Here is a 14621-nt window from a genome sequence, read left to right as displayed (position 1 = left end):
CCGTGTCCAAATGAAGATCACATTAGGGGAGGGGGAATATGGGAGCAAATCTTGCTATTTTACTGAAGTCTTTGAGCCCTAAGAAATTGTATTAAACTGAGCATAGTGGATTTTATTTTATCTCATTTTTAAGACTAAGTTTCTTCTTGAGGTCTAAGCTGACCTGGAACCCAATATGTAAACTGGCTTGGAACTCACTGTGTAAGCTGGCTTTGAATGCCTAACAGTTCTCCTGCTTCAGACTCTTGAATGCTTGGGATTACAGGTATGATAGTTTGACATCACGAGTTTGACTTTTTGTTTGCTTGTTTGTTTGTTTGTTTTTTAAATCTAATCATCTAGCCAGTTGTAGAGGTGAATGCCTTTTTTTTTTTTTTTTTTTTGGTTCTTTTTTTTCGGAGCTGGGGACCAAACCCAGGGCCTTGCGCTTCCTAGGCAAGCGCTCTACCACTGAGCTAAATCCCCAGCCCTAGAAGTGAATGCCTTTAATCCTGCCACTTTGGGAGGCAGAGGCAGGCAGATCCCGGAGTTGAAGGCCAACCTGGTCTACAGAGGGAGCTCCAGGACAGTCAGAGTTACACAGAGTAATCCTGTCTTGAAATTCAAAGCAATTCAAAAGAAAACAAACAAACAAACAAACAAACAAAAGAATCCAAGCACTTAGGATTAGAGGCCAAGGATTAGTTCAAGTCATCCTTGACTCCATAGAGAATTTAAAGCCAGCATGGGCTACATAAGACTCTGTCTAAAAAAAGATGAGAGAAAGAAAATTTATATTCACATATTAGCTACATAGAAATGTTTGTAATGATTTTATTTGATTTTTTTTAAATTTTTTTTTATTAACTTGAGTATTTCTTATATACATTTCGAGTGTTATTCCCTTTCCCGGTATCCGGGCAAACATCCCCCCCCCTCCCCTAATGATTTTATTTGAAATAGCTATAATCAGAAAACCACCTGGGTTCGATCCCCAACTCCGAAAAAAAGAATAGAAAAAAAAAAAAAAAGAAAACCATCAAAAATGACCCTAATAGGTGACATGGAAATCCATAATACTAATGCTCAATATTAAACAGAACTGCCCCTATCCCCAAGGTTAAGGCTGGCTGTGAGCTGGCTGTGAACTGACTATTTAGCCTAGGCTAGTCTCAAACTCACATCTATCTTCCTGACTCCGTTTTGAGCCACATCTCCTGGATGGAACAATTATTACTACTTACAATGATTAGCATATATGATTATAACACTGTATTAGTGTATACATATGTGTACACACATAGCCACAATGCGCATGGGAGACAATGAATGTGTGGTGGTTTCTTTCCGTCCACCTTTATGTAACTTGCAGGGACAAACTCACGTCACTAGGCTTGCTCAGAACCTGCAGAGCTGTTTCGCCAGCCCTGGAAGAATTATGGATACATGCAATGCCTTAGAAGCCTCTCAAGATATTGTGTAGAAGGAAAGCCAATTTCAAAAAGATACACACAGAATTCTTTGATTTATAAAACGTCCTCAAAGTGACAGGTTTTCAATTACGTTTTGTTTATTTTGTGTGCTGAGGGAACATGAGCGGGTCAGAGAAGCAGCAGGCAGAATTTGCTTCTCTCCTTTCACAGTGTGGGTCCTGGAGACTGAACTCTCCTAGGCAGAATTGGTGGCAAGCACCTTTATCTGCCGAGTCATCTCTATGTCCCCTCAAAAAACGAATTTTAGGGACGGAGAATGGATCTATTATCTAATTGTTAGGTATATTTACATTAAGTAAATTAAGAACAAGTGGGCTTGTTCTTAGTTCCAGATGATTAAATATTAGAATACAGTATCGTTAAATCTACTAGTAAAGCTGAAATCCATTTGAGGATGGGGTAACAGTTGCTTTCTCCTTGCTGTGATCTGATGCCTGACCAGAAGCAACTCTAGGGAGACAGGGCTTATTGAGACTAGACATTAAGATGTCAGTCTACCGGGGTTGGGAATTTGGCTCAGTGGTAGAGCGCTTGCCTAGCAAGCACAAGACCCTGGGTTTGGTTCCCAGCTCCGGAAAAAAAAAGAACCAAAAAAAAAAAAAAAAAAAAAAGAAAAAGAAAAAGATGTCAGTCTACCACGACAGGAAGGCATGGTGGTGGTCAGACATGAGGTGGCTGCTTACATTGTGTCTATAGACAGAAAACAGATATGAAGGCCCGCACTCCATTTGCTTGCTTTACATATACTCAGCGTAGGACCTCAGCTGGCAAGATGGTGCCGGCCACATGGAAAAAGCTATGCATCGAGTTTAAAACAGTGACTGCCTCCGAGGAGAAAGCGAGAGAGTAATCAGATGTCTGGGACATCCACAACTGAAAATGTGTATAGACAAATCAAGATTTATGAGAAAGGTTACATCCTATTTGCACATTGAAGAAAAAAATCTAATAAAGATGAGGCCTGCTATAGATCTAATGAGGAGAAGGTAAGACTGGACATGGAGAAGTAGAAAAATCATTAAAAGAGATGGGAAGTAGTCTATGGTAAGGAATCACTCAGTGGGAATAATTACACAAGCAAAGTGAAAACACTCACATTCATGGCCAATAAAGAGTAAAACATTGAATATGCATTGGCCAAAGCTAATACAGTGATAGAATACGGAATGAACCATCTCTGTAGCCATTGGTCTGAGTGGGCCAGGGTTTCTGCCAGTAACTTCTAGTCTTCCTCTCTCTATATTCAAATTCAAGACAAGACCAAACTAAATAATCTCTCTGAGGTGGTTTGATAGGAACGGCTCCCATAGACTCATGTGTTTGCATGCTTGGCCATAGGGAGTTGGCACTATTAGGAGGTGTGGCTTGCTGGAGGAAGTGTGTCACTGTGGAGGTGGGCTTCGAGGTCCTCCTTCAGACCAAGATATGCTCAAAGTACTTCCAATGTGGCACGCAGTCTCCTACTGCCTGCATATCAAGATGTAGAATTACAGCTTCTTCTCCAGCACCATGTCCACCTGCATGCCGCCATGTTCCCTACCCTGACAATAATGGACTCAACCTCTGAACTGTAAACCAGCCCCATTTCAATGTTTTCCTTTATGAGAGTAGCCATGGTCATGGTGTCTCTTTGTGGCAATGAAACCCTAACTACGACACTCTCTATGCCAACCATATAAGATGTTGCCCCAACTCCAGCTTCTTCGTGTGTCTCATGTTCTCTGAGTCTGATTTTTACTTTGACCGCATTGATGCCTTCTCATGCTTGCAGTAGATAACTTCCTGCACACCTCTCAGCCTCTCATGCTTGGCAGGCACTGTGTGTAGTAAATGGCTTCTGTTCTCATTCAAACAAGCTTCATTTACTTCCAAATGAGAATGGTTGAGTTCATGGAGATCTGGGGATGACCCTCTGAGGAGATGCAGAGGTGAATTCTGGCGGTCTGTTTGAAGATGGAGAAATCAAGAACCAGGAGCCAGAAGTTGTGGGGTAGGAGGTAAAAAGAATCAGGAGATTATAAAGGAAAGTATCTTTGAAAGGTTTCTGGGTGGTAACTTTGATGCCAGCATCCCAAAGGCCACCCCAACCTTCACAGACTGTACTTTTACAAGGTCATCTGTCCAGCAACTGCTTGTTCAACCTGGGACTACTACCACTTCTAAGAACCATTGTGAAGCTGGGTTTTTGTAGCACACACCTGTAACCCCAGTACTCAGGAAGCTGAAGGGAAGGATCTTAAGTTTGAAGTCAGCCTGGAATATATAGTGAATTCCAGGGCAACGTGGGATACTTAATGGGCTCTGTTTAAAAACAAAATTAAGAAGGTGGCCCTTGGGTTGGGGATTTAGCTCAGTGGTAGAGCACTTGCTTAGCAAGGGCAAGGCCCTGTGTTCGGTCCTCAGCTCCAAAAAAAAAACAAAGAAAAAAAGAAGGTGGCCCTTATTATTCAGATGATGGCTCACAATTCTCCATAACTCCAGCCCAACACCCTCTCCTGACCTCTGTGGAATACATATGGTAAACATATATGCAGGCAAAACACTCATAACATAAAATAAAAATAAACATAAATATTAAAAACAAATAAAATGACCCCCCCCAAATGATGATTACCTCAGGCATTTAAAAATTAACACTTGGATATTTGTGATTTATTTTGCATACTTTTTATTTATTTCTAGATAGGAGGGCCCAAGTGGGGATGACCTGAACTTCTGAACCTCCTACTTGTACCTCTTGTGAGCAGACATCTGGTTTTATACGGTGCTGGGGTTAAACCCAAGGCTAAACCAACTGAGCCACACCACCAGCCCTTACTTACTTATTCAGTGCTGTATGTCATACAGCCCACTCTAGTCTCAAATCTTCATTCTGACCCTCTCTCTTTTACCTCCTAAACAGTAGGGTATTCACCACCATGCCTGGTGTATGTGATATTGGAGATCAAACTCAGGGTTTTCTTCATGTCAGGCAATCATTTTATTGATTAGGTTATATCATCAGCTTCCTTAATTTTTTTTATATCATCTTGATATGTAGCCCTTTCTGGTCCATAATTTCCTAAGTAGTACCAGCATGTCCTCGAATTTGTGGTGATCCTCTTGCCTCTGACTCCTACATAAATATGGGCTGCCATGCTTGATCTTCCTACCCACTTTTACCTTTGAAACCTTTCCCTTGGTGGCTGAGAAGAGGCACACTGAATAAAGGCAGTGGGTCCCAACTCTAAGGATCTGAGTTTGGTCCTTAGGACTCACAAGGTCGAAGGAGAATACTTACTTTCAAAGTTGTTCTCTGATCTCAACACAGGTATACGCTCAACAAACAAACAAATGTAAGTCAGAAGTGGCGGCCCAGCCTTTAATCCCAGCACTAGGCAGAGGCAAGTGGATCTCTGTGAGTTTGAGTCCAATCTGGTTTACATAGTAAGTTCCAGGCCATCCAGGGCTACTTAGTGAATCTGTGTCTCAAAAACAAGCAAAGAAAAACAAAGATGAATGTAATACTATTAGAATAAAAAAAAAAAGTCTGGGCTGGAGAGATGGCTCAGCTGTTAAGAGCACTGACTGTTCTTCCAGAGGTCCTGAGTTCAAATCCCAGCAACCACATGGTGTCTCACAATCATCTGTAATGGGATCTGATGCCCCTTTCTGGTGTGTCTGAAGACAGCTACAGTGTATATAATAAATACATCTTTTTTAAAAAGAAAAGAAAAGCTGTCCTTGCCTTGATCACTTTGAATATGCCTACAGATTACGGTGACATGAATTGTCACAGACATTGTGAGCTCTACTGTTCCAAACGGCGGGTAATATCTCTGGACTTTCTTGGCTGCCAGTAATTTATTTGTCTTTCACTTTACATATATGAGTGTTTTGCCTACATGTATGTATTGCAGGTGATGGAACCCTGGTCCTCTGGGTGCTCTTAACCACTGGGCCATCTTTCCAGCCTCTTGCTGACAGGGCTATCTATACAGGGGAAGTAGGAGTGTATGGAAGCCCTGTAGGAAGAAACGGAGAAGACCCTTGGAGCTGGCTGATGTTTCCTCTCGGCAGTGATAGTCACGCTGTGTGCTGAACAGGGATGAGTGTGTGGGATGAGTGGGATGGAGCTCATCCCACTGCTTTAGGTTGATGTCTGTAGCCGAGAGCACTACTGGCTTGCTGTCCGAGAGAAACGGGGGTGGGGATGAATTTAGCTTGGCTCGGTCCTGGAGCTGCAAGGTTGAGGATGTGCATCTGGTGGTGATCGTCCTGCTGGCGGTCTTGAGCAGAGGACATTGCATGACCAGAGACAGGAGGTGAACATGTGTGCTGTGAGCATATTAGCTAGTGCTGGGGTGTGACTCCGGAGTAGCATGTGTGCCTAGGATACAGGAGGCCTGGGTTTAATTCTCAACACCAAAAATTTTACTATGGTTTTATATAATAGGTCCTTTGTTTGCTTATTTGTTTTTTGTTTTGTTTTTCACCTACACAGGGTTTCTCTGTGTAGGCGTGTAGGCCTGGCTGACCTGGAACTCACTCTGTAGGTAGACCAGGCTGGCCTTGAACTTAGAGATCTGCCTGCCTGCTGCTGCTGCCGCCGCCGCCACCACCACCACCAAGCATTAGATTTTTTTTTTTTTATTAAAGTTCTTTTTTTTCCTTCTGTCTCTCTCTCTGAAAGACAAGGTCTCACTATGTAGCTCTAGCCGGATCTTTGGGCATAGTGGCCATAGGTCCAGGAAAAGGCGAGCAGACCTTTGAGTTCAAGGCCAGCCTAGGGCAGAGCTAGTTCCAGGTAAAGAGCAGCTAAGGTCCTGGCGTCATGGTCCACACCTTTAGTCTGGGCCACACCTTCTGCTGGAGCCCTACATAAGGACAATGGAAGAAGGAAGGCTCACTCTTCTTCGCCTCACTCACCTGCCAGCACATCTGTTGGAACCTACTTCTTCAGGATTCCAGCTTATACAGAAGGTCAGTTGAAACACCCAGCCTTGTGGGACTGAGCAGTTTACAGATTCTGGCTTCCTATTCATGGCTGCCCATTGTTGGGTTAGTTGGACTGCAGACTCTAGGTCCTTCCAATAATTTCCCTTAATATATAGAGACATTCCAGAAGTTCTGTGACTTCAGAGAAGCCTGACTAAGATCCCGAGCCACACAGTGAATTCCAGGTCAGCCTGGGCTACACAGAGAGACCTTGTCTCAGTGCACTGTTGGTCAAAGGGAAATAGGGAAAACCACATAATTTTATTCAGCGGAATTGGAGAAGGGGTTTGCTTTTAAAGAAAGGCCAACTGAACAGCAGATATATATTTTTAGGGCTTACTAATAGTTAAGAGAAGAAAAATGATATTGTCAAAAAGAGTAAGGGAGGGCTGGGGACATGACAGAGGGTTACCTAGTGGTAGCAATCCTGAAAACAACAACCAAGGGTAGCATAGAAAGGGGAGTCTGTGAGGGACAAGGCAGGGAGAGGAAGGGGGATCCACGCTGAAAGGGACTAGTGGGTAGTGTGACAGCTGTCCTCTATAGGGTTGTAGGGTCTTGCATCCACTCCGCACAGGGTTTGGCCGCTTGGGGGCGTGGACACGTGTTGACTGCGCAAATCCTACGTCATGTGTTGTGCCGTAGGGAAGCCCAGAGACTCTGCTCCGGGGATGGGAAAGTAAAGTCTGAGGCGTGAGACAGCTGGAGATGGCTTTGAGGCCTCTGGGCCTGTGAAGAAGCCGGCGGTGGGATTCCCAGGCTCTTGGAAACGCAGGCTGGAAGTCACGGAAGAGCTGAGAACGGAATCTGGGGCCTCGGACTGGATCTAGTTCGGGGCGGGGGAGGGGGTGAAGCGGGGAGCTCTGGCTGGTCCCTGGAGAGAGAGTCCTTGGTTTGACTTCAGGTTTGGCTTGGGCTTGGTGGCGGCCCTGGCAGGGAGCGCAGAGAGGCCTTCCTTCTACGGGAGACTAGGCAGTGGCTCTATAGGTTTGAAGGCCTTCTCCACGGCTCTTCACTGCGGATCCCAATGAAAAGAGACAGTCCATGGTTTAAGACATTTACTATCATGGTGAAATAAATACATAAAACCATTACCCACTACTTCAGGATGGGCTGAGATTAAATACCTTTTGCAGGAAGGAGTGTCTGGGAAGGAAAGTTTACTGGCTAAGCCTCCAGGCCTCTATGTACCTCATTAGCATGAAGATCTGTATTGAGACTACATGACCACAGGTCTCCTTTTCTATCTGTGGGAGGGTTGGGGTGTTGCCTATAAGTGACTGATGGCCACAAGTCTATGTGGGGCTGCAGCTAGTGACAGGGGCCTGGTGCCTGGGAACAGGCAAAGCTCCTACTGTCCCTTCAGAGCTTCTAATCTTTGCTCAACCAGGAGCCAGGCTACCTTTCATGGTCCCACAGTCCTCTGCTGGGATGGAGAATTCCCCTTATCCTTATAGTGATTTCCTGAGAAGGCCAATGGGAATTGGAGCTGCTTGTGTGTGTGTGTGTGTGTGTGTGTGTGTGTGTGTGTGTGTGTGTGTGTGTGTTTTCTTTTGGAGCTGAGGACCAAACCCAGGGCCTTGTGCTTGCTAGGCAAGTGCTCTACCACTGAGCTAAATCCCCAACCCCTTGTGTTTCTAATAGTTGTAACTAAGGACAGGAAATTAGATATGGGGGCTAGGGCTATGGTTTGGTTCCTAGAGTACTTGACTAGCACACACAAAACCCTGGTTTCAATTCCCTGCATAGCATAAACCAGGTGAGATGATACCCACCTGTAATCCCAGCACTCAGGAGGTACAGGGAGTAGGATTAGAAGTGAAGGCTATTCTCATCTACAGAGCAAAGGCCAGCCTGGGCTACAGGAGACCCTGTCTCAAGAATTAAAAAAAAAAAAAAAAAAAAAAGCAAAACAAACAAAAAAACCGCTGGGCATGGTGACACACACCTTTAATCTCAGCTATGGGGAGGTAAAGGCAGGCAGATCTCTGTGAGTTCGAGGGGCCAGCCTGATTTACATATTGAGTTTCAGGGCAGCCAGGGCTACATAATGAGACCCTAACACACACACACACACACACACACACACACACACACACACACACGAGAGAGAGAGAGAGAGAGAGAGAGAGAGAGAGAGAGAGAGAGAGAGAGAGAGAGAGAGGGAGAGGAAAGAAGTGAGGATGTTGGCTTTTATGTTTGTCTTGTGTTTGGTTTGTCTTCTTTGGGATGGGGTAAGTTAGACCCAAAGTTGACCATTTCTTTTAGCACTGAGACACAGTTATGCAAGCATCTGACAGACCTGTTGATCAGGTTTAACTTGTTGGCTTATGGCTTTAGAGCCTCTGGGCTCAGGGGCTATTAGCAGTCCTCCCCTGGGTTCCTGCCTCTCACCTCACTGGCTTCAGAAGCCTTCAGGGCTTCATGCTTGCAGCTGCTGGGAATAGCAAGGTACTGTCGCTGATTGGCTGATGCTCCTGGGCTATGAAAGGTGTTACCTTGAATACTGCCTACGTGACAGCTGAATTTTTACCCTACCCGACTGTTATCTTTGGGGCCAGGATGCCTGTAGGCCAGAAGTTGCTATTCAGGTGAGCAGCCAAAGAGGGTGGGAGCCAAGATGGCTGCCAGAGTATCTGCCAAGCAATCTCGAGCTTCACCATTTCACCTACAGGCTAATGACGCATCATCTAGTGCTAGGCCAGTTGCCATAGTTACCACCAGGGTCATAAAGACAGGGGAAGGATACAAAGTTCAAATTCCCAGAGAATTCCCCACTCTTTCCCACAGCAGAGGTGACTATTCCTTTCGGTAATTGGCACATTCCTCCCCAAATTACTGTAGTCTGCATTTGTTACCTCAAAGCATTAAGAGCTGAGAAGTTGATTTGTGAGCGGGAAAGACTCTGGTTGCTCTGGAGGCTTGTCACCATGGACTGTCCTAGTCACCCTGTTTCCAGGCTAGACCAGTTATGCTTCCAACTCACAGGCTCACGGATGAAAACAATTTAGGCTATAGATTGTTCTCGACTTTCTTTGTCATTGTAGAATAAGGTGACACAAGATGAGTGAGTGAGGTCTGCTGTTGTAGGCCTGTAATAATCACAGCCTCTGCAGAAGGCTAGGTGAAAAGTTCAAGGCTGCCCAGACTAGGGCGGTAAACTGAGCTGGAGACACAAATACTAAGGATGGGAAGAAAGAGGCTCCCTATTGTTTTGTAGACAAAGATTTAAAGAGAAACACCACGTAGATCATCATTTCAAAGTTCACAATGGTTTGTGTCTTGCCAGTGATAACTGGCCTGTTTGGAAAACATGACCATTACCTCTCCAATCTAGACTTCTCAGAGGGCCTAATGAATGGCGGTTTTGATTAATAATCCAGGTTAATGGATTTCTTCCTCCTTTCTTTTCCTTGAGATAGGATCTTGTTATATAGCTCAGGCTGCTATGAACTCACTATGCAACCCAGGCTGGCCTAAAACTGGAGGCAGTCTTCCTGCTTTAGGCTCCCCAGAAGTAAGCAAGGGAATTTGCGTTTTGGTTTTGTTTGTTTGTTTTTGTCTGGTCTGTCAAGAAGTTTGCTCTAAAATAATAACCTTCCCACCAGCCAGGTCTCAGTACCCCTCCTCAGGCCTCCTCGCCTTCCTGCCAGCACCTCCATAGTACTGAGATTGTTAGCACCTTAACATTTCTTCTAGGCTCTGCCCAACAGTCAGATAAAGAGAGCTTGGCTTACTGTAAAAGGACTGTTTTGCCTCTCATGCTCTCTGATCTCTCTCTCTCTCTCCCTCTCCCCTCTCCCTCTTTTTACCACCCCTCCCCATGTTCCTGGCCAGCCTCCTCTCTCTCTCTCTCTCTCTCTCTCTCTCTCTCTCTCTCTCTCTCTCTCTCTCTCTCCTGGCCACCAGCCTCTTTTCTTCTCTCTCTCTCTCTCTCTCTCTCTCTCTCTCTCTCTCTCTTTTCTTTCTCTTTCTCTGCCTCTACTTCCTTCTCAACTCCCCTTCCCATGCCTCAGATAAACTTCATTTTATCCTAGATTTGTCGTATGGCTGATGCCTGGGGCGGGGTGGGGGGTTGGATTCCTCAGCATGGGCTGGCTAAGGCACGCCTCCCACCACACCATACTGCATTTTATAAAACAGGGATGGCAGGTGTGAGTCACCATATGTGGGGTTTAAATGAAATTGGCCCCAAAGGCCCACAGAAAGTGGCACTATTAGGAGGGGTGGCCTTATTGGAGGAGGTGTGGTCTTGTTAGAGAAAGTGTGTCACTGGGGATGGATTTTGAGGTCTCAGAAGCTCAAACCAGACCCAGCGTGTCACTTCACTTTCTCCCTCCACGACCATACTGGAGTAAACCTCTGCAACTGTAAAGCAGCCCCCATTAAATGTTAGCCTTGATTAGAGACGCAGCTATGGTGTCTCTTCACAGCAGTAGAAACCCTAACAAAATGACGCACCTGGCTCTTCTGACTTAATTTAAAAACATTATTTCTGGTCTTGAGTTGTTCTTCATAAAGTCATCAGACACTGACTTTCTGAACACCAGCCTCTCACGGACGCCACTCGCTAGAGAGGTAGAGCTTGGAGGTTGTCTGTTTTAGAGTGTCTTAATGGACATTTCTATAAAGCATCCAGTTTGTTTCCAAAACAGTAGGTAAGTGTAACTTTCATTCTCCCTTCTGACGTCCAGTTGATTTTACAAGTTGCTTTGAAGGTGGGACCTAAAATGCATCCTTGGTGTACACGGATCTACTGTATGTTATTCATTTAAATCTAGAGTCATAACTTCTAGTGATTCCAGCTATGGAAGACTGAGGTAGAATAATGTGAGCTAGAGGTCGGCCTGGATTACCCAGGAAGAAGCTGTCTCAGGGGGCTTACAACTACCTGTAACTCCAGCTCTGGAACATGCTACCCCCTCTGCGGGCCTTTGTAAATCACCTATGCACATGTATGCAAACACACAGGCACATGTAAAAGTAAACTAAATAAACAACAACAAAAAAAACTATTTCACAAAATTGGGGAGAGTGGCGTTACCTTTGACCTGCCCATTCCACTCCAAGACTTCGCCCCAGATAGATGCAGAAACTACACATAACATATATATAAATAAGAAAGAGGGAGGAAGCTGGGCACGGTATCCCAGCACTTAGAAAGTAGACACACGAGGATCAGGAGTGTATGGTCATCCTCTGGTACACAGTGAGTTCTAGGACATTCTGGGCTACATGAGACTGATTTTTTTTTTTTAAGATTTATTTATTTTATTTATATGAGTACACTGTAACTGTCTTCAAACATACCAGAAGAGGGCATCGGGTCCCATTACAGGTGGTTGTGAGCCACCATGTGGTTGCTGGGATTTGAACTCAGGTCCTCTGGAAGAACAGTCAGTGCTCTTAACCACTAAGCCATCTCTCCAGCCCGAGACACTGATTTTTATAATTCAGTATAAGATATTTTAATCTATAGATCCCCCCCCCCCAATTTGAAAAATGGGCTACCTACCTCTTTGAACTTCAGGAGCATAAACCAATTTAAAAAAAAAAATCCTAACTATTGTTTGTCCCCGAGTCTCAAATTATAGAATGATAGCAGCCGTCTCCCTTGTTTGCACTGACCTGTTGACCAGATTTAGATGTCTTCTCCATCTCGTAATACCTAAGATCTCCATTTTCTTTTCTTCCCCGAGCTGGGGACCGAACCCAGGGCCTTGCGCTTCCTAGGCAAGCACTCTACCACTGAGCTAAATCCCCAACCTCAAGATCTCCATTTTCACACCGTTCGGTACACTTTCACGTGGCTCAGCTCTCGGAGGCTCCCGTCCCACCCGGCTTGTTGACGGTTTTGCATGTTTATGCGTCTACATTTTTGTGTCTTGTTTTGCGTGCAAGCATGGAGGTTGGAGCCTGCAGGAGTCAGGCCTCTCCTTTTACCCACATAAGCTGGTTTGCTGGCCCTTAGCTTCAGCTAGGACTGGTGCATGGATGGCCTTCGGCTCTCCTGTCCTGGTTTGATGACCTTCCTCTTCCTCTCTTACTTTGCTCCGTTGTATCCTTCAGTATCATCTTGAAAGTGGGACACAGAAGTGAGACCTCGGGATGTTACCTATCCTAATTTTAAATTATTGTTATTGTTATAGTTGTTGTTGTTGTTATTATTATTATTATTATTATTATTATTATTATTATTATTATTTTGGCAGGGTTTCTCTGTGTAGCCTTAGCTGTCCTGGGACTCATTCCGTAGACCAGGCTGGCCTCAAACTCAGACATCTGACTGCCTCTGCCTCCCAAGTGCTGCGTTTAAAAGCACACACCACCACTGCTTAGTGTTAAAAATCATCCTTACTTCTGAAGTTTATGCGCAATAAACCATTCATTATCCTTCGTCATGGGAAACTCAATTGTGTTCTAGTTGAACATGCACAATCTTCTGTATGAGGTCGCTCCCCTCTCCCCCTTTGAAAGATTTAAAATTGTCTCTCCCCCTACACCTCTCCTTTTACCCAGTGTCTAGAAAGTTTGAACTGGGTAATACCAGGAAGGGAGAATCAGGATTACTTGAGAGTTTAAGACCACCTTGGCCTACATAGTGACTTTATGTCAATCTGGCCTATAGAGTGAGACCCTGCTTAAAACTGAGAGGAGCAAGAAGAGTAAGAGGAGGAGGGGAGAAAGAGGAAGAAGAAATAACCTCTACTCTTCAAGTAAAATTTCAAGATATCTTTTGCTTTTGTTTTTGTTTTTGTTTTGTTTTTTTCTCTAAGACTATTTTCTTCCTGACATAGGGTTTCATGTAGCCTAGGCTGGCCTCCATCTCTGAGGATGACCCGAGTAGTACTTCTGACCCTCCTCCCTGAACTTCCCTGAAAGCTGGGAATGCCAGTGTGCACCTCCAATCCTAGTTTATGTTGCTGGGCTCTGCTCAGTCCCCCACCTACCAACGGATCTACCAATCCCAGCCCACTCCCTCCTTCTCCCCCTTTCCTCATCCGCTCTCTCGCTCTCTCTTCGTCCTTGTCCTTCGTCCCCAGGGCATTCCCCCTCCTTACAGGGTTTGGGCCCTCTGCTATACAATCTTACCTCCCGGAGGATGTGTACTTTTCAAAATTTCCTCCTCTGCCGGGATTTTCTTTGTTATCTCTACGATTTTTTCCTCCTCCTCCAGTTTGTTTCTTTTGGTGCCAGTCTTTACTCTCGGAAGCCTTTTTCTAAGCCCTAGAGCTCTGCTGATCTGAATGTTTGTTCTGGTTAGTAGTGGAAGCTGGGTGTGAATAGCCGGTCCTGTTGCTCTTGGGTGTAAATTTAGATTGACGAGCTTGGGTGGAGGTGTTTTCCCAAGTGCCTGTTTATATAGGTATTTCCTCTGTAGCAATTTAGATTCTGGAGAGAGAGTCTCTAATTTCCTGCCAGAAAGAATAAACCTGACTTCTGGTGCTGTAGTCCAGGGAATGAAAAGGAGGATTTAGTGATCTGCCCACTGCCTCAGGCCACACATTTGGTTCTCCATGGATTTGTGGGGAGGAGAGATTGTTTAACTGATGTAGGTCTACAGCATTTTCTCACCTACCCTCTCACCTTCGATTCTTATCTCTCTCTCCTTCTCCCTTCTCCCTGCACCCTCTCTCCCAGACTTCCTTTTTTCCCTTTCCCCCTTAGTGGCCAGTACTGGAATTTACTATACATCCCAGGCTCAATCTCTCAGTCCTTGTGCCTCAGTCTCCCCAGTGTTGGTTTACAGATGTACCCACCATGCTCAGCTCACCCCTTAATGTTTGCAGGGTCCCAGTGTTTGTGTCCTGGCTCTACTTCCCAGCCATCTCTATGCTTTTTTTTTTCCTTCCTGAGACAGGGTTTCTCTGTGTAGCTCTTGATCTCACTCTGTAGACCACGATGGCCTCACTGAGACCACTCGCTGAGACCTACTTGCCTCTGCCTCCCAAGTGCTGGGATTAAAAGCGTGTGCCTACCTCCCCTTCCCACACCAAGCTAAAGAGAAGTTTTTAGCCTAAAATGAAGCAAGGTGTGCTAGCAAAGGCCTTTAATGCCAGTACTTCAGAGGCAGAGGTCATGGGACCTCTGAGTGGAGGCCAGTCTGGTGTACAGAGCATATCCCAGTACACACACACACACAGTTCTACAGTTTTCCTTTTGTTATTGCTG

General features: G+C 45.1%; 1 protein-coding gene across 1 annotated transcript in view; it reads right to left on the bottom strand.

Annotated features, from left to right (window-relative positions):
• The window catches only part of LOC148001332 (uncharacterized), a 59438-nt gene extending 47129 nt beyond the window's left edge, over positions 1-12309 (bottom strand). Inside the window, exon 1 of the mRNA XM_087584510.1 lies at positions 12238-12309. Coding sequence (XP_087440636.1) covers positions 12238-12309 — 72 coding nt within the window. The remainder of the gene's footprint in view (positions 1-12237) is intronic.
• Between the last annotated feature and the right edge of the window lie 2312 nt (positions 12310-14621).

Source organism: Rattus norvegicus, chromosome 14, assembly GCF_021556685.1.
Source record: "Rattus norvegicus strain SHRSP/BbbUtx chromosome 14, alternate assembly SHRSP_T2T, whole genome shotgun sequence".
Taxonomy (NCBI): Eukaryota; Metazoa; Chordata; class Mammalia; order Rodentia; family Muridae; genus Rattus; species Rattus norvegicus.
This window is presented reverse-complemented; position numbering and strand designations above follow the sequence as displayed.